This window comes from Malaclemys terrapin, chromosome 22 (assembly GCF_027887155.1).
Source record: "Malaclemys terrapin pileata isolate rMalTer1 chromosome 22, rMalTer1.hap1, whole genome shotgun sequence".
NCBI classification, from domain to species: domain Eukaryota; kingdom Metazoa; phylum Chordata; order Testudines; family Emydidae; genus Malaclemys; species Malaclemys terrapin.
This window is the reverse complement of record NC_071526.1, coordinates 11,030,740-11,055,496: the sequence shown is the minus strand read 5'-3', so window position 1 is coordinate 11,055,496 and position 24,757 is coordinate 11,030,740. Positions and strand designations below refer to the sequence as shown.

Sequence of the window (24,757 nt, the reverse complement as noted above, 5' to 3'; positions counted from 1 at the left end):
ACCCTGGCTTGGGCCCTCACCCTTTAAGTTCCCTCAGCTCACTCCATTTAAAGTAGCTGAGGCTTCTCCACCAATCACAGTGGAGCTGAGGCACTTTAACAGCCAATGGAATGCTTGCTGGGGCAACAGCCTCTCCCCCAGCTCGAGCCGGGCTCTGTGGTAAACAAGTGGGCGGTGCTACCCGCCTGCCTGATGCATAGAGTAGCCAATAGACAGGCCAGACTCCACCAAAAAACCAATGACAAGTGAGTCATTGCCGTGAGTATAGCAGTGGGCTGCGATTGGCTCATGACACCTCCTCCCACTCCTATAGTGACGGTTGGGCTGCCGCGGCGACCGTTGAGGCAAGGGGGCGTGGCCCGAGGGAGGCGGGTGTGCGGGGCGTGGTCTGTTTAGGGGGGCGGGGCCGAATGGAGAGCTGTCGCAGTGAGAGCGGAGCCGTGGTGGAGGCAACAGCAGCTGCAGTCGGTGTGTGTGTGTTGGGGGATCGGATGCAGCCTGGCAGCGGGCGGGCGGGCGGGGGGGGTGTTGGAGGAAGGGGATGGGGGGGTCGATGCATGAGGCTAATAAAATGCAATTGCATTGAACCTCTGGTTGTTTGATGGACAGAGAAGCGGGGGTGAAGAGGGCTGCCACCCCTGGAGAATTTAGCTGCCAGCAACCCTTTCTCCTCTTAATGCAACGGGCACTGAAGTGCATTGGGAGCAGCAAAGGGGATAAACACCCTGAGCTGCTATAGGCGGGTGACCAGACAGCAACTGTGAAAAATCGGGACGGGGTGGGGGGTAATAGGAGCCCCTATACAAAAAAGCCCCACAGGATGGGACTGTCCCTATAAAATCGGGACCTCTGGTCACCCTAGCCCAGGTCATAGTGAGAGCTGAGAGGAGGCGGCGATTTCTGAGACGTTTGAGGACCTCCGTGTCCGGGATCGTGGCGTCCATGGGGTCGGGAGCGCTGAACTGAATTGCACCAAGCGAATTGTAGGTGCGGCGTTGCATTTCATCGCTGTAGAGACAGAGACCGGGCTGCTCTGGTCACAGTCGCGTGGCTTGCACCGATCTGAAAGTTGTGCATCTCTCTCCTCTCTAGGGCAGACCAGAAAAAACGACTGGAAGGGGCGGGGGAGAAAACCCCGACTGAGGATGAAATGTACCAGCGAGTGGAAATTAACTAGGAGGGTTGTTGAAGGAGCAAGAGCTCTAGTTTCGCGAGGAAACTTATTGTGAGGAAAAGACTGGGGCGGGCTGGACTGTCTGCAGCCCATCGCCAGAGCATAGCGAGCAAAAGGCGATTCCTGCTTAGGAGGGGAGGAAGGGAGCAGCCCCTCCTGGTTTGCTTGCTCGTGGGGACTGTTCTTCCTGTGTTTTGTCTCAGTTGCTCCTCAGGGTGTGGAGCCTTCACCCCCCTCCTTGAAGGGGGCTTTCCAGCCTCCAGAAGAGCCCGAGAGGATGTGAAAGGTCGAGGATCCGGGGCGGTGGTGCAGAGCCAGGGAGCTGCTCACAAAAGGGAGACTTGAGGGGAAAGGAGCTCCATGGGAGCCGGGAGACGTGAGGCGGCTGCCAGGGGGGCTGCAGACGCGCTCTGGGACAAAGGCAAGGAGCGCCCTGCGTGCAACAGCATTTCCTCGTGTTGAACCAGCCGCGGGTCCCCTCCTGCGGAAATGCTGCAGCGTGAATCCCGCTTCTTCTGCCGAGCAGGGATCGCACCTCTCCGGACTCCTGTCTAGTCCCGGAGCCAGCCTGCAACCAGCCCCCGGACTGGGATAGGCACAGAGCGCGGCTGGGGAGCTCACCCCGTCCCCCCGCACTCCGCAGCGGTCCGGAGGGATGGATTTGCCGGCACCTTCATGCCAGAACCGGGGACTCTGACTCGCTGCCCAGCGCCCTGCAGACGCCTGTGCGCGGGGAAGGGAAGGGGACGGCCGCGGCCGAGCATCCCAGCCTGCCAACTCCGCAACTCCGCTCCCCTCCAGCCACCGTTGCCAGCCCCTGGAGCCTGGGACACAGCCCAAGCGGCGGGCGTGCGGAGCTCCTGTTGCCCCTGAGCAGCTCCCCTGTGCCTCTGCCCTGAGCGATCCACGTGTCCGGCCCGGGAGAGCGGGGAGCCCCCGGGCAGCGCAGGGGCAAGTGCCGAGCCCTCTACACTGACTCTGCTGGACCCGGGGCTCCTCTCCTGTCTTTGCCGGGCACCCCCGGTGCCTGCAGCGCCTCCCGGCTCCACAGCAGCCTCCCGCCCGAGCGGGTGCCCGGGGCGCCCCCCGGCCGTGCCCATGCTGCTGCTGCGGAAGCTGCCGGGCATGCCGGGCTGGCCGGCGGCGCTGGGGCTGCGGCTGCCGCAGAAGTTCCTCTTTCTGCTCTTCCTCTCGGGCCTGCTCACCCTCTGCTTCGGGGCCCTCTTCCTGCTGCCCGACTCCTCCCGCTTCAAGCGCCTCTTCCTGCCCCGCCGCGCCGCCGCCGGGGACTCCGACCTGCCCCGCAGCCCCCCGGCCGCCGCCGCCGCCGAGCCCCGCCATGCCAGCCCCGCCGCCCCCCGCCGCCTCCGGGACAAGCTCCGCGCCGCGGCCCGGCTGGGCGCCCCCCCGGCCCACACCTCCGCCGGGGGCAGCAAGCAGCAGGTGCAGCCCGGGGAAGGGGGCGCCGAGGCGGGGACGGACTCGGCGCCTGCCGCCCCCCGCCAGACCCGAGCCCCGTTCCGCTTCGACTACGAGAAATTCCACAGCAGCCTTCGCCACCCGGTGCTGGGGAGACGCGGCGGCGAGGAGCTGGAGACCCGCGCCCGCAGGCTGAAGATCAAAGAGGTAAAGGCTCCGCGGCTGCTCCTCATCTCTTCATGTTTGTTCGGCTCCCTTCCCCTCCTGCCATTCTCCATCACTAGTCAGTCACTCCCTCAGCTCTCCTTCATCCCTCCCGTGAGCCCGCATTTCTCCTACCCTGGTACGCTGCGTTTCCCTAGGTAGTCCTCTTCCACCCCCGTGTCCTCTCATTGACCCCTTCCATGTCTCTCCTCGATTATTCCACCAGCCCTTTACAAGCGTCCCTGTCTCTTCTCAGTTATTGTTTGTGTTATCCGGCACTCTAGTCCCTAGCCTCTCTGCATGCTCCCTTTATCACCCAGGGCTCCTGGCTTTTCCACCCCTATCCTTGCCACCTCTGTATTTCTCTCGCAATCTCTAAGATTAGTGCAGACTCATGATGCCCCTTTCAATGGGGTGTCTTTTTACCATGCCCCCAAAGGCATGCGTTACCTATAATGTGACACAAGGCACATGTCTCTGCATTTCTACACACTCAACAGAGGAAATGTGTTCGGGTAGCCGAATAGGTGTGACTAGGAGCTATGAGATGAAATAATACAAAGGCAAATTTCAGGTTGGCTATTTGGAAAAACTTCCTAACCGTGGGGTGTATTATAACATTGTGGAATAGTCTCCCGCCCGGGAAATAGTGAAAACCTGGTCACTTAAGATATTTAAAGCGTGGAGTGGATAAAGCGTTAGAAAATAATTATCAGACTTGCACTAGCCTATGGGATGGACTGGATGTGACCTACTAGGTCTTTCTATCCCGCCGATTTCTAGGTCCTCTGCATCTGTAAATCACTCTGGCATCTAGCTTAGGGAAGCAGGGATTCAGGACTTTTTACCTGGAAACAAAGGACCAAATTCTGGCCTTGAGTTAGCGCCATACAGTCTTGGTGATATCAGCGGGGTTACACGGGTGTAACTGAGGGTAGAATTTGGCTTAATGCCTACAGTTTGTGCATAAAGCCTGGCTGCCTTGCAAACACTGCAGTATAATCTGTGACCTAGTTAACCAAGGGCTATAGAATCAATGTAATATTAGATTGTATGTATCCTGTCTTTCGCCGTGACTGATAAACTTGGAGCAAATCTTAGTAGATCAAAAATGCCAATAAATAAAACACACAGATTTAATGATGCAGAGTATTAATTTCCTGGTTTTGTTCCTTAATAAAGCTGTAGGCATTTGGCATGTATTTAAACAGCCCCAAGTTGAACAGAGAGGGAAATGAAAGGATAATGGGATAATATCAAGGTTGACAAGCCCTTGATGCAATCTACGTTTTAAAAATATTCTTTTTTTTTAAGCTCTCCTTTTGGTTCTGAGAGTGCTGTTCTCAAAACAAAGGCTGCAGTACTGGTAAAATTCCAACTTCTCTGCCAGGCAGCCAGACACAACACACCCAGGGGTGCTAGGTTTCTTTATGATCCCAGGCATGATTGAACCATCCTTTCACTCTGCCTGTCTGCTGCACTGTTGTTAGCCAGCAGGGTATCAAAATATACCAGCATCTTGCTCTCTCATACACTTTGAGGTAAGGATTCTTGTATATTTTGATACCTTGTGGGCTCCCAGTGCCAAGGTACACTAGGACAGCATGATGCATACATGCAAAGCTAACATCAGTTGTTTTTAAAATAATTAAATGTGGCACTAGACCATTTATCTGTGTTTAATTTTTAATACAGGATTAATATTTAGCAGCCTGAACATATTCAGGCCTGAGAGCTTAGAATGTATTCACAATTAGTGCGCGATGGCAAAGTTAGGTTTCCCCTCTGTCCAAAAATGGAGCTAGAAGACAAAAGTGACTATACAAAACAGGAAGGGGATATTGCACTGACTTGTTAAGAAAAGTGGGTTTTTTTATTTTCAATAGAAGAGACACAAGGAAGGAAATGAAGAGGGGAAAAGATAAAAACATTATATATAAAAAGGAGAGTGGAAAGGGTAATAAGTGGTAAAGAGGAAACCAGCAAAGTCATGACACAGCATTTAGATTGTCAAAATGCATTTCATTTGTACATTTTGTGGAAATGTGAGGTATGGGTGATTGGTGATAGCGGTGGCATTCTGCAGGGATGAACGATCAAATTACTGCACATTCAGATGTATATGTTAGCTACAGGGCCCTGGATTTGACTGACATCATCTCTGGTCCTTGATGATGTCCCAGTCCCCTCTCTTTCTTCCAGAATTTCAAGCTACGCAATTTGCTAAAATCTGCTGCAGATTGTTCTAGTTGTTCGTCTTTTTTTCCTAGGTTCTTCTTACAGTGCACTAGGTGCATTCTCCAGAACAGAGAGAGGATGGGTATTAACAGGGCTTGAAAAAAATTTTGGACACGTGAGCTGGAGGCCATGTGGCAGATGAGACAGAGAATTGGGACATCATCAAGGACCAGAGATGATGTCTCAGTCAAATCCAGGACCTTCCCTTTCCTAGCACTGAAGGAAGGGGTGAAAGGCCTACTAGGTTCTGTTCCTGGAACTCTGCTCAGGGACTCCATCTTCTGTGTCAGCTTTTTGTATCATGATCTGCTACATTGAAATCTGCACATCTTTCAGGCCACTTTGGCTGCTGGCAGTTAGAGTTGTCTCCTTCCTCTCCCCACCTCAGAGCCTTTTGACAGTTGGGTGTGTCCCCAGCTTCTTGGCTGTTGCGAGGGTGATTGTGCGTGTGTGTGTTCTACTCTTGTCTTTCCAGCTCTTCCCACTGTAAATTTATTGCTGTCCACAGGGTAAAACTGCCCAGATTGGTGTCATTTTAACTGTGCTGCTGTTTGGGAAAACTCTGAGCTGCAGCAGGGGCACTGAAGCAGTTTGCAGATTCAGGAGTCACACCAGCAGTGAATCTAGTTCACTGTCTTGCAGTATTTGAATCAGGTGCACAGCGTATCTTATTTGCCAGTGTTTTGACTCTCAAATTGGAATACAAGGTAGACTGCTGTTGGTGTTACTAATTAGAAGTAATTGCAGTATTACAATGAACTTAGTTGGCTAGCATATTTTCCCAATTAACGCCAAGCTGTAAACCTTAGCATAGTGGGCGCATTACAAAGGTTCTGATTTCTTTTTTTAATCCCAAAGTCAGTGAGCATCTCTTTCTTCAAAAAGAAAGCACCTGTATTGCACAGGCTTCTTACTGCAAAAGGTCAGTGTCATCTGGAGAATTGCCTAGGATGTACTGCTGTGTGTTACTTTTGACAGTTGAGTACAACAGGAGTTCTGACCTTTGGAGAAAATTGCGATAAAACCAAATCATAGCATTCCCAGTGCTACAGGTTAAGAAATCTAAAGGGCCTGGAATAATTCATCTCCTAAACTGAGCTCTGAAAAACATGAGTTGTATAACTGATCAATCATGCATGGTTTCAGGGAATAGTTAATTTTTAACATGTGCCAAATACTGATTAATGTTCAAAGTCAAAATGTGGTTATAGTCAGAAAGTGACTGTAAAAACAACACTGTGGGATTCCATATTTATTCTCTCTCTCTCTCTCTCTCTCTCTCTCTCAACAATTTTCAGATCAAGTTGCCTCAATTACAAGTCAGAATGATTCTCCCTCTCCCCTAACTCCCCAGCTGCCATCACTGAAAATTCAGCCTGGGATCTGGAAAAATCAAGCTGTGTGGTTTCTGCCTCTTGCATCATAAATGTTTTGCAATTTGAGCTTAGCTGACAGTTTTGCTGATGATGCATGAGGCAAAATAGAATACAGTTTGCTCTCCTGTTGCTGCATTGGCTCTGCAGGTCTAAATTGAGGGGGAGCTTGGTGGGACCTGAGAACAATGGAAAAGATAAAACTTTACCCTGAAGTGTCTTCAACCCAACCAAAGTAGCAATGTGCTAGTGCTTGAGAATAGGTACCGATAAACAAAAGTGAAACTGACTAGCCTGCTTTCTCTCTCAAAGCTGTGAAAAATCCAAACAGTAAACAAGCAGCATAAATAAAGGAGACTTACAACTTCTTCAGGTTTAATAAACAAAGGCATTAATAATAATTTAAGTAAGGAAATGTGTCTTGACCTAATATAAGAGAATGTGTTCTTAACCTGACAATGTCCTTGTACCTGAGTTTTCAAGGCGTGCAGAGGGAATGTGTCAGAGCTAGGGTCACAACCCAGGAGTTCCTTGCTCTTAATCCTGTACCTCTCTGAAATATATTCAGTTTGTTTTTATATTGTAGCTCTTTTCATCATAGTTACTCCTTCTCCCCACCCCCACCCCCCACATTTACCTCACCTGGCCTTCAGTTTGTCCTTTTTAACACAGTTCTAAATATGTATTTAATTTGACAGTTTTCTGCTATCCAGGTTCTTATTTTCAAGAGGCCATCCATATGGTTTCCCCCTGTTCCTCCAAACAAAGTCTTGCTATCACTGAAAATATTATTTTTTTAATCTTTGTGACTAACGACGAGGCTGTCACCAAGTCACACCACTACAATACTATATTTTCAGTTGTCGTAGTAATCATTTTCAGATATAACATATGGCTGAACAGCAGACAACTACCAAGGTAGATCCGTTTTTAAACAGCTATCTTGGCAGTTTACTTCTAGCAGCTAATTTACAAGAATTAGAAACATTAGATTAGGTGCTCAACTGCCATGGAAAGTCAGTGGTGTTGAGTGCCTAATTCCCTTGGATGCTTTTGAAAATCCTACCCAGTAATCCATTTGTGGATAAAATACAACGGGTACATTACAGGTAGCTGCTAAGTAAGTGCCCTGTATCATCCTTCTGAAGAAGTACCTCAACCCTGACCCCTGGTGGGAGAGGAGAGTTCAGTTCACATGCTCACTCAGTCCTTGGTGGCTCTGCAGACATGACCAGTGTGGCTGGTAATAGTAATGATGGTATTTGATGTATACTGAGCCACTAAGAACTGGACTGAGACCACCAACTTTAGTAACATAGAGCTCCTCACAGTCGTTGGTTTTAGCTTACAACTGGCTTGACAGTGAAATGCTCCATATCCCATGATCAGTTCCGGAGACAATTCCTCTGCCAATCCTGAATGTCTCAGCCCTCTCTCTCTCCATATTCTTCTGTGTGGTGCAATTACTTCTTCCTAATTCTGAGGGCAGCCCTAAAAGTAAATGCCACATACTGTCAGTTCTAGTGCTTTCATAGTGCCAATAGCAACTCCAGATGGAAATGTACTTTTCTGAACCCATCTGTCTAGCTAGAACTCAGATAATTTAGTCCTTTGCGGAGGTCAAATATTAGTCAAGTACCTTGTAAGAGAGGTACACTGGAAATTGATTAAAGAGAAAACTGCTATAGTAAAACTCTTTATAGTGAAATAGAATGAAGATTCCAAACTGTTTCAGTATATTGTGATCAAATCATAATTCCAGCTGTAGAGGAAAAATAGCTTTGCTATGAGAGGGTCCTGCTGTATTTTGGAATTCTAGCTGGGTCAAGGCCTGCTGAAATTTTCCTTTATATTGCGTTCTCTTTTCTCATGCCTTATTTACTGAACCTTTGAAAAGGCACTATACTAAAAATTTCCCAAATGATGCGTACAATATATTTTGTGCTTCACTAGTCTCTGGTGGATTCGTGCAAACAAAATTTAGACCTAACCTGTGTATGATGAGACTGTGAATTCCTCATTCATCGCAAATGGTATATGGTTAAACATATATTTACACCATTGGTGTGTATGGTAAATCGACTAACAATATTTGTCCTATTGATGTGATATATGAATACAGAAAATATTTTTACCTCTGTAACCCATGCTACAGTACAGTATACTTCAAGATCCTAATGGTATAGGAGTACCCACTACTGTTGCTACAGTTAAGGTTATTTCAGCATTTCAGCGGATTATAGTGGTCAGTAAATGTCTGCTCTTGGCTACAAAATCAAATACCGAGAGCTCTTTTTACAAAACAACTAAATTTGATGTAAAGCTGATTTGTAAACTGCTGCTTAAAGACAGTGCCCTGTTTGTACACAATCAAAATTGCTAGAGCGTGGACCTCTCCAGACAGATAATGACTGAACACAAGCTCTGGACGTGGTTAAACAGGTTTCCAGGAGGCATACAAGTCTGTTATGCACAAGGCCCTACATATTGCTGAATTAGTTCAGTAAACGCATGGAAACTCATTGGGTTGCCTCAAATACAAAGACCAGAAGGATGGAGCAGTATAGTTAGATAATGGCTTCACCTCATCTGTAACACTTTACCATATATTTAATCACTTAAATCTTCTCAATAATTGCATGTCACAAATATTTGCTAAAACATGGGATCTTATCCAACTTGACTCATTCCCTGTGCAAAATATTTATAGGTTCTTGATTAATCTTGTAATCAACAATTAAATCTGCTCCCTTACTGGGAGGATTATTTCCGTTTGTTCTTTCATTTTGCTTCTTTGCAAGAGTTCACAGGAAACACTTTTCTTACTCTTTACATTTTAAATATGTATCTAATCCTTAAAATTAGCTTGTTCTTAAGTTAAAGGAATGAAGGATGGGAAGAAAATACGTTTTATAATCTTAGACGGGTCTGCGCTTTTGCCTCTAAACCTAACGTTTACTTGCAGTTGTCTAAACAATGTGAACTATTCACTATTTTACTGTAGGGAGAAGGGAAATCTTGTATTTTGAATTTTATTGTATTTTTAAACTTAAAAAGCAATGATTATATAGACCCAACAAGTACCTTAGAATTGTAGAAGACTTTTTTGTGTGTGGAGTTGACATGCACCCATAATTGTTGCCTTAGCTTATATAGTTTATAGTTATAGTTTATTGTATGATACAACACACCATGACAACTCCTTTGGAGCCCTTCCAAAATATTGTATCATTGATCTGTATATAATGGGTATATTGTGCATGATGGACCTAACACAAACTCAGAGAAGGAGGCACAGTGGGAACAGAGGAGAATTGGATAATATTAATTATTAGACCTTCACATATTTATTAGAGACACACATCATGTCCTATTAAGGACAACAGAACACTGGGCTCTGGGTTCCATTTGTAGCTACAGATTCACTTTGTGGGCTTAAGCAAGTAATAAAATTATTGGATTAAATATGGCCCCAAATTTAGATTTTTTTTTGTAAAAATAAGCTTTTAATAAACTTTTACATAACCTGTTATGATATATATTTCTATTTGTAAATGTCTAATGTAAACACTACCAAAACATTTCCCTGGCAGTTTTTAACCCAAACAATGCAAATATTGTTCTAATATAACAGAGACAAAAGGTGAAATTTACTAAAAATAGGAATGAAATGGACTACTTCCATGTCCACCCTGAAAGACATGGCAAAAGTAAACAGCAGAAGTGGTGAAAAGTAGTTAAAAAATATTTGTAATATTTTTATAATAATTATAAATAATATTTTTAATACTAATATTTCAGTGTTAACCTGAACAACCTGTGGCATTAGCTGCATAAAGAATCAAATCTTGAAAAATATAATATTTTACTCTTAACTTCTCTAGCTTAGTGTGTCCGTCTATGAAATGGGTATTACTGTACTTACCTAATTTAGCTAGTGTGAGGCATAACTAATGCTTTCAAAGCACTTTGAGTTCCTTGGGGAGCTTTATAAGTGCAAATTATTTTTAGAGACTGTTCTAAACCAAAAACTACTTTACTGCTTTCCCTCTGCATACATTTATCTTGAAAGCTGAAACAAGGAGTCCCTTGCATGTAACCAAGCTGTGTACTTGAGTCAGTGGAGAGGACTAAAGGGGATTAAAAAGAAAAGCAAACAGAAGTCCCACTAAAAATAATTCTTAGTTGCTTATTTGAGTTAATTGTTTTTTGTGAGTGAGATTGACTGGGAGCCAGGAATTCATTAGTTCTAATCCTGCCTCTGACATTTCCACTCTCTGGTCTTGGATGCGTCACTTAACCTTTCTGTTCTTCAGATCGTTATATGGTAGAATGGGGATAATCATAAGAGCATTGTGAAGAATAATTTATGCAGAAGGCGTGGAAAATGCTACAGCAGCACAACTGATCGGGCTTTACATTTTCAAAGTGCTGTACAAACACTAACTTGCTATAACAACGTTATCTTCGGTATTCTGTAGGAAATGTCAGGTTTTTAAGTACCTTATCTTGCTTCAGTTGAAGTCCAATGAAAAACTCCCATTGACTCCATTGGGGGCAGGTGAGGTCCTAAATGCTTGTCAGTAGTGAGAATTGAAACCATGTTAGTATCTTTCTAGAGAGCAGTGTTTTAAAACCGCGTTCTTGCTATAATTGTGTTAACATGATTTCCTTGGCCAGTGAAGAAAGTGCATAGCTGTGTACTTTAGAAAGTAACAAAAAGACTATTATAATGCTGTAGTGCCTGCTCATACTATTTCTACCCACATGTATAAGTCAGCCCAGCTAGCTGATAAAAAGCCTCCAAAAGAAGTACTGGAGTGTTTTCAATTCTCCAGTTCCTCATCAGAAGGCTCCCATCTCAAATTTTTGTGTATTGCCATTCCTGATATCTGACTTATGCCCATTTATCCTCTTGCGTAGTGACTGTCCAGTTTGGCCAATGTACATAGAGAGGTTTAAGCTGAGGACTGTAGGTGATGGCCAGTGGAGTTCTGTTGGTTTCTTTTTTGGGCCTGTCTTGTAGCAGGAGGTTTCTGGGTACACGTCTGACTCTGTTGATTCGTTTCTTTATTTCCTTGTGTGGGTATCGTAGTTTTGAGAATGCTTGGTGAAAATCTTGTAGGTGTTGGTCTCTGTCTGAGGGGTTGGAGCAGATGCGGTTGTACCTCAGCGCTTGGCTGTAGACGATGGATCGTGTGGTGTCCGGGGTGGCAGCTGGAGGCATGAAGATAGGCGTAGCGGTCGGTGGGTTTTCGGTATAGGGTGGTGTTAATGTGGCCATCACTTAATGTCAGCCATGAAAATGTTGGCATAATGTGGGGCCATGTGGGTGCCCATAGCGGTGCCACTGGTCTGGAGGTATATATTGTCACCAAATTTGAAAACTTGTTGCTGAGCTCTGTGACTTTATCCTCACGCACAATTATTTCAAATTTGGTGACAGAGACCAACATCTACAAGATTTTCACCAAGCATTCTCAAAACTACGATACCCACACAAGGAAATAAAGAAACAAATCAACAGAGCCAGACGTGTACCCAGAAACCTCCTGCTACAAGACAGGCCCAAAAAAGAAATCAACAGAACTCCACTGGCCATCACCTACAGTCCTCAGCTTAAACCTCTCTATGTACATTGGCTATGTACATTGGCCAAACTGGACAGTCACTACGCAAGAGGATAAATGGACACAAGTCAGATATCAGGAATGGCAATATACAAAAACCTGTAGGAGAAAACTTCAACCTCCCTGGCCACACAATAGCAGATGTAAAGGTAGCCATTTTACAGCAAAAAAACTTCAGGACCAGACTCCAAAGAGAAACTGCTGAGCTCCAGTTCATTTGCAAATTTGACACCATCAGATCAGGATTAAACAAAGACTGTGAATGGCTATCCAACTACAGAAGCAGTTTCTCCTCCCTTGGTGTTCACACCTCAACTGCTAGCAGAGCACCTCACCCTCCCTGATTGAACTAACCTCGTTATCTCCATACTGATTTATACCTGCCTCTGGAAATTTCCATTACTTGCATCTGAAGAAGTGAGGTTCTTACCCACGAAAGCTTATGCTCCCAATACTTCTGTTAGTCTTAAAGGTGCCACAGGACCCTCGGTTGCTTTTTACAGCTATTTTAAGATGCGCTAGCTATACCCAGGCAAATCCCCAGCTAACTTTTCTGATGCTGCTTTACCATCTCAAAAGCCTTCCTCCAGCAATGAAACCAGGAACCCATCAGACCTCTGTGCTGAGTCTTAGTGGAATGACATGTAACCAGCATGTTGGTCCTCTGATATATATATTCTTCCATTCTCTATGGTGGATTGGTTCAAACGGTATCTTTTTGAAAGGGTTATTGATTTCCGATAAATCCTCCATAAGATGCAGGGAAAAGTACTAGAGACTTCGCTTCTTCCCATTCTTTACTCTCTGGTTTTCCAAAATTTAAGGACAGGAAAAATGTAAGCTGAATATTAGGGGGGAAATTCCTAGAAGTTAGATTTGAAATACATTTCCACCACTTCTTTTGGGAATCTGTTGCTTGGGTTGTTTAAAACAAGAATAGAAAGAGCATTCGAAAATGTATTGTAGGAGACAGTTCTACAGGCAGGGACATGGATTCACTGACCTAAGAGGTCTCTTCTGTCTCTGATTTCTATGAATCCTTATGTTTGTTTGCCTTAGTTTATTATCCATGTAATCTAACGTGCTTTTCATAGCTTTCTTCTTTCAGAAGTTCATTAATCATTGTAGTGTGATGACCATCTAATGCAGTGTTGGAATTCTGCCAGGGCCAACCCTTGGTACCTCTCATGATGGGAGGTCAGACTGAATGAAATCAAGTCCCCTTAGTTCTGGCAGCTGAATTCTAACACTGTTCTAACATCCACTCCACGTGCCTTATTTTTTATTAAAGATCCAGTATTTGAAAGCCGATTTCTCTGATTTATTGTTGACCGAGAGACTCCTGGAGGAGTTTATCAGCTTCTGGCTAATAAATTTGTTACTGTGCTCCAAGTATTTCTTAACACTTTCCTTGAGTGACAACTCAAACACTGGACTCTGGGACAGCTACAGGATAACTTTCTTGTATCCTTTGTGGGATCATTTTCTTTTATCTGTTACTGACTAGTACCTGTGATAAACTGTCAGATTACTCCTTGCTGACTGGTTAATGCTTGAGAATTGCTCCTTCCCCCTCTTCAGAAGTTCAAATCGCAAGTAACTCTTGAAAGGGAGGGGATAGCAATGCTCCAGTCAATGCCTCCAAGCAAAAACTATAAAAACAGATGGGCTAGCAGGTGAACCAGCAAGAAATAATTAAACTAAAGCTCATCCTCCAGATCACTCATATTAAGTATTTAGGATCTGGCTGAAGCACACGGGATACACCGGACTGTTTCAGGCCCATACTGGATCAGAAGTCATGGGCTGTTCTGGGTTCTTCTCGCCCCACACTCCAGCATTTGGGCTGGAGGCCAGGTGACTTCACCTCAGATGTTCCCTCCCTCCTCCTCCTTATACAGAGCAGGAGCAGAGGGGAGGCAACTTGTTGCCTGTATTTTCCCTTCTTTCCTTCCCCTCAACTATCTCACCTGCTTCATTGCTTCTGTTCCCATCCAAGAGCCAGAAGCAATGAACTCTTTCCCACTGATGGGGAAAAGGAAAATTAAGATGCCCAGTTCTAAAACAAAAGGGATGATCAACATAGATCATCAAGCAGTTGGCTAATATAATAAGTCCTGCGTTTACAGGCTAAGACCATGTTCTTAGTACCAGAAGCACTCAGTGTAAAGGAAGATTCTCGGTCTCCTGCTTCCATGGGTTTCATGCAGGGACCATGCCTAGCTTTGCAGAATGTTAACCCTCTGAGTGACCGGTAGGCCAGTTAAAAGTCTGTTGAGCGGGCTTTTCAGGACAGTCTCAGGTACTTCAGGGGCCCTGGGCTGTTCCATCCAGTATCGTCCTAACTGTAGTTCATGAAGGAACTCCTTCCCTGTAACTTATAGCTCTAGTTCTAATCCGTGTACCTCCAGCTCTTACTGTTGTAAACCTGTGATAAACTAGGACTCTCCTGTGGCTATTCCAGGCGGTGGGCTTAATTTCCTGAACCAAGCAGCCCAGCCAGCAGTTTTTTGTTTCATTCATAGCAGTGCCCTAAGCAATACTGCAGTGAGAGAACCATAGCTCTCTGGTTGCATGTTACATTACTGTGATCTGGTTAAGATAAAGCTAGAGAGGCCTGTCAGGACTCATCTGGTCTGAGGCCAGACAGACATTACTTACTTGCCTCAGGATGGCTCAATGACAGACTTGTGCATGGAGGCTCCAAGGGCCGTGCTCTGTCTCTTCTTCACCACTTATATTCAGTACCTTGGGAGTGTTCCTGCTGTGATTCTGCGGCTGAGGCAGAAGACCACAGTCTCCTGCTCCCTCTGCGTTGTTTCTTTAGGATGTTTCTTTCGTGTCTTATACACGGGTGTTAAGTAGTTAGGCCCAATACGTTTTTGGAGACATAATTTCCCCTACCCATTTTTTGTTTTTAAAGGAAGAAAAAATTCCTCAGCATTTGCCTTTTCTTGTAGCCTGCTGCTTTGTCCTTCGGGACATCTCCTGGGCTTCTTCCTCTCCAAAAGTGAGACTCCTCAGAGATGTCTTTAGGGAAGGGGAAATTTCTTACCTTGTAATAATGCATTTCTGAAAAAAATCATCCCACAAGATACTCATCCACCTACCTTTGCTAGATTTTTAATGTGGTTTGATTAGGAGGTGAACTATTCTGGGCTTACCCCCTAAGTGATTGTCTGTTGCTCATTTGGGGTGTTGGTCACGTTAGAGAAAGAACATTTGGTATTTTTTGTGTGTAGTTAGAGACTTAAGTGCAAAGCAAGAAGTCTTCTTAAGTCAAGGTCTTTAAGGAAGCCTATAGGTACATCACAGGGCCAAATATCTTAAAGCTATGGGAATTTCCTGAATGACTTATGCCTCAGGCACAAGACCCAGGAGTGATACTCTTGCAGGATGCTTTCAGAAAAGCACAATTACAAGGCAAGTAATTTCCCCTTTTTATTTTATTCAAAGCATGCGGGAATACCAGTGACTAGTAGCTAAGAGCTAGCACCAAGCTAAACAATTCATAGTTAAAAGCATTTGACAAATCTAAATAATAAAGCAATCTCTGAAGTTTATCACTCTGCTCCTTGAGTCTGTCTCAGATCCCTGGCATGTGCAGCCCCCTTCTGCACCCTGTCGCAATAGCTGTAAAAAGGGTTATTTTATGGAGCCACAGTATTTTGCAAATATCTTCTAATTTGCAACTATGCCAGCAAAATTAGTTTTTAAAAAGTGAAAGTCCTCTATAAAATTTGGGCTGTACAGTTAATGATTTGAACCGTTCTGCAGATATAGGGGGAAATAATTTCTGTGCATTTCAAAGTGCTTTATAAAGTCCAGCTGATGTAGGGATTCTTGAAACCACCACGATGGTGAAGTAGAGCACTGTTGGGAGTAGCTCTTTCCAATATCCGATGTGCTGGGTTTTTGTTGACTTTGCAGCGTGTCTGTGTGTGTACACGCACAACAGCCTCTTAAAGCATTTTCACCATACGTTCTAGAGATGTATTTACAACCTTAAGGCCAATTTAGCAAAATGTAATTTTTTTGGGGGGTGGGGGGTGGGAGGGGATAATATTCTATACACTTCCTAAATGCATATGAGTGACCCCAAATCCGTGAGAATCCAGCATGTTTGGTTCAAATTCTGTGCTAAAGTAAGTATGTTGTGTGTGGTGGTGCGAAGGCAGCATTCGGCAAGCAACAAAAACCAAAATCAACATTCTTTTATAATGTCTTCATAACGTAGTGGTTGCTGAAAGGGGTACTTATCCAACCTTTCAGTAACTATAACCGAGGAACTAATTATCACCCTGGTGGTTTTTAATTTTTTTCTTATGAAGGAATAGGCAGAGAAATTTCTCCTTGTCCTTAGTTTCTCTTGTCTTCTTCCAGTCATTCATATTCTGCATGTTGTTTGGCAAGAAATATTCAGCTTCATCTGCATCACAGAAGCTATAGTTAGGTCTGAACTTAGCAGCTGACCCTAATTTTTGCAGCGTGCAGAATTACCATTTGAGCATCAGTCTGCGAAAGAAATCAGCCCTCCAGTTTAATAGAATCACTTCTTCCAGGTCTGTGGAAATTGGGAACATGTAAAGCCTCTTGTGAAAGTTCTCTAAACCTTATGACAGCAAGTACAAGTACTTGAACAGTTGCAAGAGGTAATAAGCAAAGGACCATTGCTTTTATTCCCGCTGCTTTTGTGCTGAAACAGTGTTGGTCATACATTGGAATCTGGTATGTTTGATCACTTATAGAAGCTTGAAACAAATAAGTTTCCTTCTTCCTTTTGCTGTCCTGGAGAGCCCTAGATCACAAAGACTTTTACTTCTAATAGAATCCTCCGTAAGCTTCAGTTGGAGTAAGTGAGGGGACCCTTAATGTAGCTCTCCCCCTCCTCAAGGATTAAAGCCGTCTACAGTTTGCCCTAGACTCAGCTTCATTCTCAAAAATCCATTGTCAACCTTTTGCAACCTGCTGTTTCATTAAGAAACTTTAACTGCAAAATCAACCACTGTTGCTGAGATGTTTCCTAATATAGAAGCAGCAGGACCCAGTGGGACTTAATGCCCCAGCTAAAGATTTTTTTTTTTCTTTTGATACAGTTAAACCCAGTTGTGTTTGGAATTTAATTAGGGGTTAGTTTAATTGTGTTTTGAGATGCGTTCTCTTCCTTTTTAGCTTTCCTCGCAGGGGACGGTGAGACAGGAGGACTCCTGGGTTCTGTTTCTGGCTTTGTTACTGACTCGGTACATGACATTGGGCAACTGAACGGTGTATGCTTCTGTTTTCCTGTTTGTAAAATGGGAAGGATACTTGCCTTTTTCTCATGAATGTGGTAGGGCTTAGTTTAAATATCTGCAAAGTCCTTTTAAGATACGGGCTGAGTATTATTACCCCTCTGCTCCTAGTCTTCTCCTTTGTACATGGAGATATTTGCCTGTCTCAGTAGAAGTAGGGGAGTAGTGGGGAAGCTCAGTTTAATGGTTTGTAAAGTGCTTTGAGGTCCTCAGCTGAAAGGTGCTGTAAAGTTAAGGTTTCATAGCAAATCAGAGCTACCTGGGGCTTCACAGCTGTCACTAGATCATGTATATCAGCCAGTCAGAATATGACAGCAGCAGGAGGGATAGAATTTGGATCTTTCTGCGGCAGAAGTGCAAGCCCCTACCATCTAAATGTAAGGAGAACCTCAATTAGCCGTTAGAGCTGTATAGAACATAGGATACAGTTGATCATTTGATATAGTCCAGGGTAAACATTCACTCAGCTAGTTCATGATGGTGGAATTGTTGTTGAATTGGTTTATGTTAAGTGTGAACCCAAACTCAAGAACTTGGTATCAACCCTTGTCATGATGCATGTTCACCACTGGAGCGTCCCTTGGCATCAGGGATCTGAGTCTGTTGCGGGTCACCTGCCTTTCTGCACAACTCAGCCTTCCAGTTGAGAAGCATCTAAATCCAATCTGTCAGGCAACAGAAACTCACACTAATGTCTAAAAGTCTCTCAGCCAGTCTGCCTTTCTTCTGGGCTCCATCTTCAGTTTTCCTCTTTGCCGCTCTGTAACCTTCTCCGCAGATCTGGCCTCAAGCTCTGGCCCCTCAGACGGCATCTGTCTAGGGTGCATGTTTTCCTGCAGCTTCTTGCTCAGGCCACTTCATAGAAGTGCCTCTGGTTCCTCTGTTCAGAGTGAATGCTCTCCCCTTTTATAAGGGCCAGATGTCCATTAAGTTATCACCTGATGCCTCCCAGTCCTGCCCCTCTGGCTGAGAAGCAACTAATTAGGTACATCTGTTGTACCTGTGTTGTAATTAACTGGCTATTAACCCCTTTCCGGCCCATGATCTCACCCCCTCACTGCCCTGCTTTTGCTTCTGCAAAGTTAACTCTCTAATGAATTCATCTGGTGCTTCCAATTGTAGATTTTTCCAAGTGTAGAGTCCAGCTGCAATTTTTGCCTTGTTTGTGTTTCCTATTCAGTAGAGATGAAAATGGTGGAAAAAATCTCTAATATAAGTAGCTTGATGATGCACCCTAAAGACTCTGCAACAAAAGTCCTAGGCAGAAAGCTCTTCACTGACATTATTGTATTTACTTTACAGATAATAAAGGTACATGTAGCAAACGATTTACAATATCTACTTAATGTCTGCCAATAAATTAAAGTATCTGCTGGTGTATTTGCACGTCAGCAGCAGATTTGGCAAAGGTTCAAGTTTCAGCTTTAAAACCCATTTCAAAGCACTCAAGGGCATGGGAATGGCTCAAGATTCTGGACATGGCTATGTGATTTTGTGCTCAGTGATTGAGGAAGAATCAGCTGGATCATTGCAGAAGTGTCTGTAAAAGACTTGAGGCTTTCCCAAACATTGGGTGTCTTTCTGAAAGATACGTTGCAGATTCAATCACCAGTTACTGGGCTTCATGTAGGAATTTGCAGGGTGAAATTCCATGGCTTATGTTATGCAGGAGATTGGATAGATAATTGCAGTGGTGCCTTCTTTCTTTAACATGTGAACAAACGCTATAATTCCAGGTGTTAACTTGTGGTAGATAAGCTATTTGACTAGGGGTGTATCACTCTCTTGATATGATAGCATAATAATCTATACGTTACCAATCAAGGACCCCATTATGCTAAGCGCCTGTCTCTGCATTGAGTCCCAGTGGGGTCCAGCTGCATCTGAATTAAGTTTTGAGTTGTAATCCTGACTCTGCCACTGACTTCTCGAGTAATGTTGGACAAGTCACTTTCCCTCTCTGCCTGCTTTTTCCTCACTTGTAAAAGCTTTGAGATAATGATTTTTACTTTGTTGAATATTGAGAATTAATTCCTTTCGTGTTACTTACATTTGAACATGCAGAATGCTATTCAAATTCAGTTTAATAGTAGTAGTTCATGTTTATTTGTTATACGTCAACACCTCTGTGAAATAATGATTAGCTCTATGTTTCAGATAGGTAAACTGAGGCACAGAGGAGCTAGCGTAGGGAATGGATTTGTCAATGGCAACAAGATTTCCAATCAGGAGTTCAAACTTCCATTCCCAGTTCTAATCTCTGGTACTCACCTCCTCAGTGCCAATAAAGATGAATGCAGTTTTTGTTAAAGTTAGTTAAATAAGAAAAGATCCAACTAATGACTAGAGAAATGACACACATTATGATTGTCAGGTCAGGCCTATTAAATGAAAATATCCATTCTCTTTGTGTTTTATTCAAGATTAGAAGCTAACATGACTGCTTTAAAACAGACAGGTTAGCCAGGGTGTCTCTAAATTGCTCAAGTTCCTGTTGGGATCTATTGGATTTACAGTAATCTTTAATTATAAAATGTAATTACTTTAGAATGGATTATCAGTGTTGCTGTCCATTTCTGCATGTTGCCTAGTAACTTCTTCATGTGCTGTAGCAGTGTCTGTTCTGCTAGTTACAGGCTTTTATAATCATGAAATAAAGGCCTGTGGTTATTAGTGCCTGGTTAAATGAAGCCTGTTAGCCAAGTGCCAAAACATTTAGCAATAAAAATATTATGTAGAATGACTTCTAAGGAGGCTTTCAAAATAAGTAGGTCTGAAAGTGACCCAGCATGACAGTGGCTCTGTGGTAAAGCTTTTCAATTTGAGTCCATCATTAGATTCTTCACTGGGGTTTGTCTGTATATATAACTGTCTTAAAAGTATAACTGAGGGCCTGTACACTGGTACAGCTCCCTTGACTTTGGTGAAATTACTCCTGATTTACACCAGTGTAAACAAGTGAGGTTAGGATAAGGCCTCACACCTATCTTTTACTGCGAGACACTGACAGCAAGTTATACCTTTTAGTACATAGTTTTGTCAGGAAAATTATTTTTTGCAGGGTGGGAAAAATATACCGCAATGTACTGCAGGTAAGAAATCTGAAATAGGAACGGGAGCTAATTTCAGTGTCCTAAAAGGTTGGCGGCAGAAAAAGTCAGGTTTTGTCTGATATGATCTACCAGGCTAGAGGCAGAAAAGGCCAGGTCCTATCTGATACTGCCACTGATCTTCACCAAAAAGACAAAGAGGAAAAAACCTACCAGTTTTGAGTAGCAAAACAGTGGGAAACTTATGTTAATAATAATTTAAAAAACAAGCAACAACAAAAAGAATTGCGGTTGGAAAACTCCAACTTGGAATTTTGTAGGTAGTGTGATTGTTTAAATATTTTACAGGGCGCTGATGGATAAGGATTTTTTTAAAAGCAAAAGAGCCATGAAAGTGGTTATCTTGTAAAGATAATTGCTTTGTATAATGTTCATGGGAAGCTCTTGAAATGGACTGATTGGTTGGCATATTTAAATTTCATCTCTTAGGCATTTACTAATTATCCTAGCCTAGATGGATAAAACTAATCAAATAGCTGTTTGGAAATGCTCTGCATTTTAAAATCATACAGGGCTGACATGAGGAGGCAAATGTGAGTTTGATTTCTTGCTGATCCTCTCTGCTTTTACAAGCAGATTTAACCCAGGGTTTTTAATTAGTTAAATACTGCATATATTACATCACATCTGAAGTATTGTGCATGCCCATTGCCATGGTAGAATATTTCTTTGGTAAAACATTTCTTTGGTGAAGTTTTTTCTTGGACCCTGTTTCTTCATCATATACCCTGAGGGTTCTCCTTCTGCATGTTAGCAAACTGCCTAGCTCACACAACTGGACGATTGCTTTTATTGTATAAAGTTCTTGTTATTGGCCGCCTTCTTTCTCCGCCATGATACCATTTGAAACCCAAAGCCTGACTTTTCACATATGTTGACTGCCCTCAACTGCATTTGAAGTCAGCGAATCTACACTCTCAACAGTTCTGAAAATCAAGCTTCCTAATACTTAGGGATAGGAATTGCAAATTACACTTATCCAATGTGTTCTGTGGTATACAGTCCTGGATTGGAGCCATAAAAGCACTGCTAGCGCAAGGAAGCAATGAAAGCTTGACATAGTAGGATTTTTAATAGAACTTTGTTGATAACATGATGTGGGGAAGTGCTGGGGGAGGGGACTTGCAAGGGCTATAGCCACCCCAAAATTTGCCTTAGGCTCCCTACCACCCCAACTCACCCCCATAGCCGCCTCGTAGCAGAAGTAAGCCTGGGCAGAGGGTTGGGGTGCCCAAGAACAGCCCCCGGCCCATGTCCCCACCCACTGGGGCATGCCACCCAGGGCAGGTGGAGGATCCGGGGCTCCCCACAGCAGCCTGGACTGACTCATTCCAGCCCGGGCTCCTGGGCCCCACCCCCAGCAGTTGCATGCTGCTCCCCAAGGGCTCTGCCAGCCCCAGAGCTGGGTCCTCCCACCTAGGCAGCTCTTACCAGCTGCGAGCAGCCAGAGCCCCAGACTGCCTGGCTCCAGCTTCTGGCCTCTGACGTGGCAATGGGGCGTGGCCACAGAGGGGTGGGGCCTTGTGGCAAGGGGGGGCACAGCCCCCCCCCCCAATTTTCTGTCTGGTCAATCTTGGGGGAGGGATAGCTCAGTGGTTTGAGCATTGGCCTGCTAAACCCAGGGTTGTGAGTTCAATCCTTGAGGGGGCTACTTAGGGATCTGGGGCAAAATCAGTACTTGGTCCTGCTAGTGAAGGCAGGGGACTGGACTTGATGACCTTTCAAGGTCCCTTCCAGCTCTAGGAGATAGGATATCTCCATTAATTACTTGTCCTCCCTCCCCCCACCAGCTGACACTACCCCTGAATTTGATTCACTAAATAAACATGCACAAAGTGCTGTGTTGGTCATATAAGCAAATTCTTACTGAGTCAAGACTTGCCAAACAAATGGAAACAAATTAAAGGAAGGGAGCAAATCAGAGGAAATATGGTAACAATGTAGGTTCAGCCATGTATCTTCTTTGTTCAGCTTCAGCAGAATTAGAAGCATGTGACGTGTCAGTATAAATATTAAACACTTGTAATATATCCTGCTGCAGTATTTAAAAGACCACTGACCAGAAAAATTTGGCCCACCATTTTAAAAATAGCTGTTATAAAACCTACATCTAATAAAAATGTCTCCTCACATTGAAAAAAAAAATGCAACGAAAACAGGTCTGACAGTCCTTCCCCTGCGATGTTTGAAACCCAAATACTGCAGTGTTAGGAACCTGCAAGTGAAACTAAGACTCTGATCCCACAAGCTGTTCTGTCCAATTCAACCTTTCCACCCACTGAAGTCAGTGGGGCTCTGCATGGGTACGGGGCTCTGCCGAGGCGGAACAATTTACAGGATTGAGGCAATAATTGATTTCCATTATCTATGCTGAGAGGTGCGCAAAAAGTATTCAGAGCAAAATTGTGGGAAGTAAATTATGTCAACAGGGAAAATTTTAAAAATCCAAGGTCTTAGTAAAACGGGTAAAGAAGTATTTGTCTATGACATATTTAAATTGACAATGCCATTTAAATGTGTAGCTGGATTTCTTTGAGGGAAATAAGGTGGATTATACAGGTCAGACAGAGAGCAATCTGACAAGTTTAATTATGGGTACGTCTATACTTACTTCCTGGTCCGGATGTAAGCGATCGATCTTCTGGGATCGATTTATCGCGTCTTGTCTAGACGCGATAAATCGATCCCGGATCGATCCTGGAAGTGCTCGCCGTCGACGCCGGTACTCCAGCTCGTCGAGAAGAGTACGCGGCATCGACGGGGGAGCCTGCCTGCCGCGTCTGTACCCGCGGTAAGTTCGGACTAAGGTACTTCGAATTCAGCTACGTTATTAACATAGCTGAATTTGTGTACCTTAGTCCGAAGTGGGGGGTTAGTGTGGACCAGGCCTGTGACTTGGAATCTGTGCTGTAAATCAGTTGAAAGACTGCGTGGTTTGTACTTCAGGGTCAGATTGATAATTGTCAGGTGGCATGCAGCACACCAGAAAATATAAAATTTAAAACTATGAACCAGTTTGCATAAAACTCTTTATATTTGTAGACGTTGTTTTAAAGCTCGATATATCATGATCTTCCATGGCTAGAATGGTATAAAACATTCACTTTTAACCTTGGCATTTCATCAGAAATCAAACTTTAAAACTGTAGAATCATAGGACTGGAAGGGACCTTGAGAGGGACTAAGTATTATCTAGACCAGTGGTTCTCAAAGCCAGTCCACTGCTTGTTCAGGGAAAGCCCCTGGCGGGCCGGGCCGGTTTGTTTACCTGCCACGTCCGGAGGTTCGGCCGATTGCGGCTCCCACTGGCCACGGTTTGCCGCTCCAGGCCAGTGGGGGCTGTGGGAAGCAGCGGCCAGCACATCCCTCGACCCACGCCGCTTCCCAGAGCTAGGGCCGGCTCCAGGCTTTTGGCCGCCCCAAGCAGCCAAAAAAAAAAAAGCTACGATCGCCATCTGCGGCGGCAATTCGGTGGGAGGTCCTTCGCTCCGAGCGGGAGTGAAGGACCGTCCGCCAAATTGCTGCCGAATATCTGGACGTGCTGCCCCTCTCCAGAGTGGCCGCCCCAAGCACCTGCTTGCCAGGCTGGTGCCTGGAGCCGGCCCTGCCCGGAGCCCCAATTGGCCTGGAGCGGCGAACTGCGGCCAGTGGGAGCTGTGATTGGCCGAACCTGCAGACGCAGCAAGTAAACAAACCGGCCCGGCCCGCCAGGGGCTTTCCCTGAACAAGTGGCAGACCGGCTTTGAGAACCACTGATCTAGACCATGACTGATAGGTGTTTGCCACATGGGTCTGATTTCCATCTTGCATTTTTTCTTTCCTATTTCAACTCCAGCTAGACTTTAGTGGCCACTAACTGCTTAAAAACATTTAGAGCTACATACCAGTCCTCTATACCATATGAAAACGTGGAATCCCCACCTTCTGAGGCGCAATTAATCTCTTAACTCTAGGAGTTCATGAGATGTGCTGCTAAACTTGGCCTGGAATGGCTGCTGCAAAATGGCTGAGTTGGTAGAACTGTAAACTTTTGTCGCAGTTACTTTTCCAATCACTGCTTCTGGACCAGTGATCAGAGGGAGGAAATCCTGATTCTGGAGTCTGAGATAGAACCACATCGTGGCTCTTATCACAGAAATAAACCAGAGTTTAAAAACTGCAAGTGAAATTTTTCTCACACAAAGGAGATGGCAGCAGCCTTTCAATATCTCTAGGCAGCATGCCGAATCTAGTCCATCCTCTGTCTGATTATCAGCCCAGAACATAACAGCAAAAGAAAGTTTCAGGCATTGCAGCCAGCAGGAAATCATTTTATACT

General features: G+C 44.5%; 1 protein-coding gene across 4 annotated transcripts in view; it reads left to right on the top strand.

Annotated features, from left to right (window-relative positions):
- The first annotated feature begins 407 nt into the window (after positions 1 to 407).
- The window catches only part of MAN1C1 (mannosidase alpha class 1C member 1), an 87,071-nt gene continuing 62,721 nt past the window's right edge, over positions 408 to 24,757 (top strand). The window contains exons 1-2 of one of the 4 annotated variants that reach the window (XM_054011874.1): positions 408 to 468; positions 1,093 to 2,800. In XM_054011874.1, the coding sequence (XP_053867849.1) occupies positions 2,273 to 2,800 (528 nt within the window). In that variant the 5' untranslated portion in view covers positions 408 to 468; positions 1,093 to 2,272. Of the gene's footprint in view, positions 469 to 568; positions 988 to 1,092; positions 2,801 to 24,757 lie in introns of those variants that run through there. The other 3 variants (XM_054011875.1, XM_054011876.1, XM_054011877.1) reach the window with 3 other exon arrangements.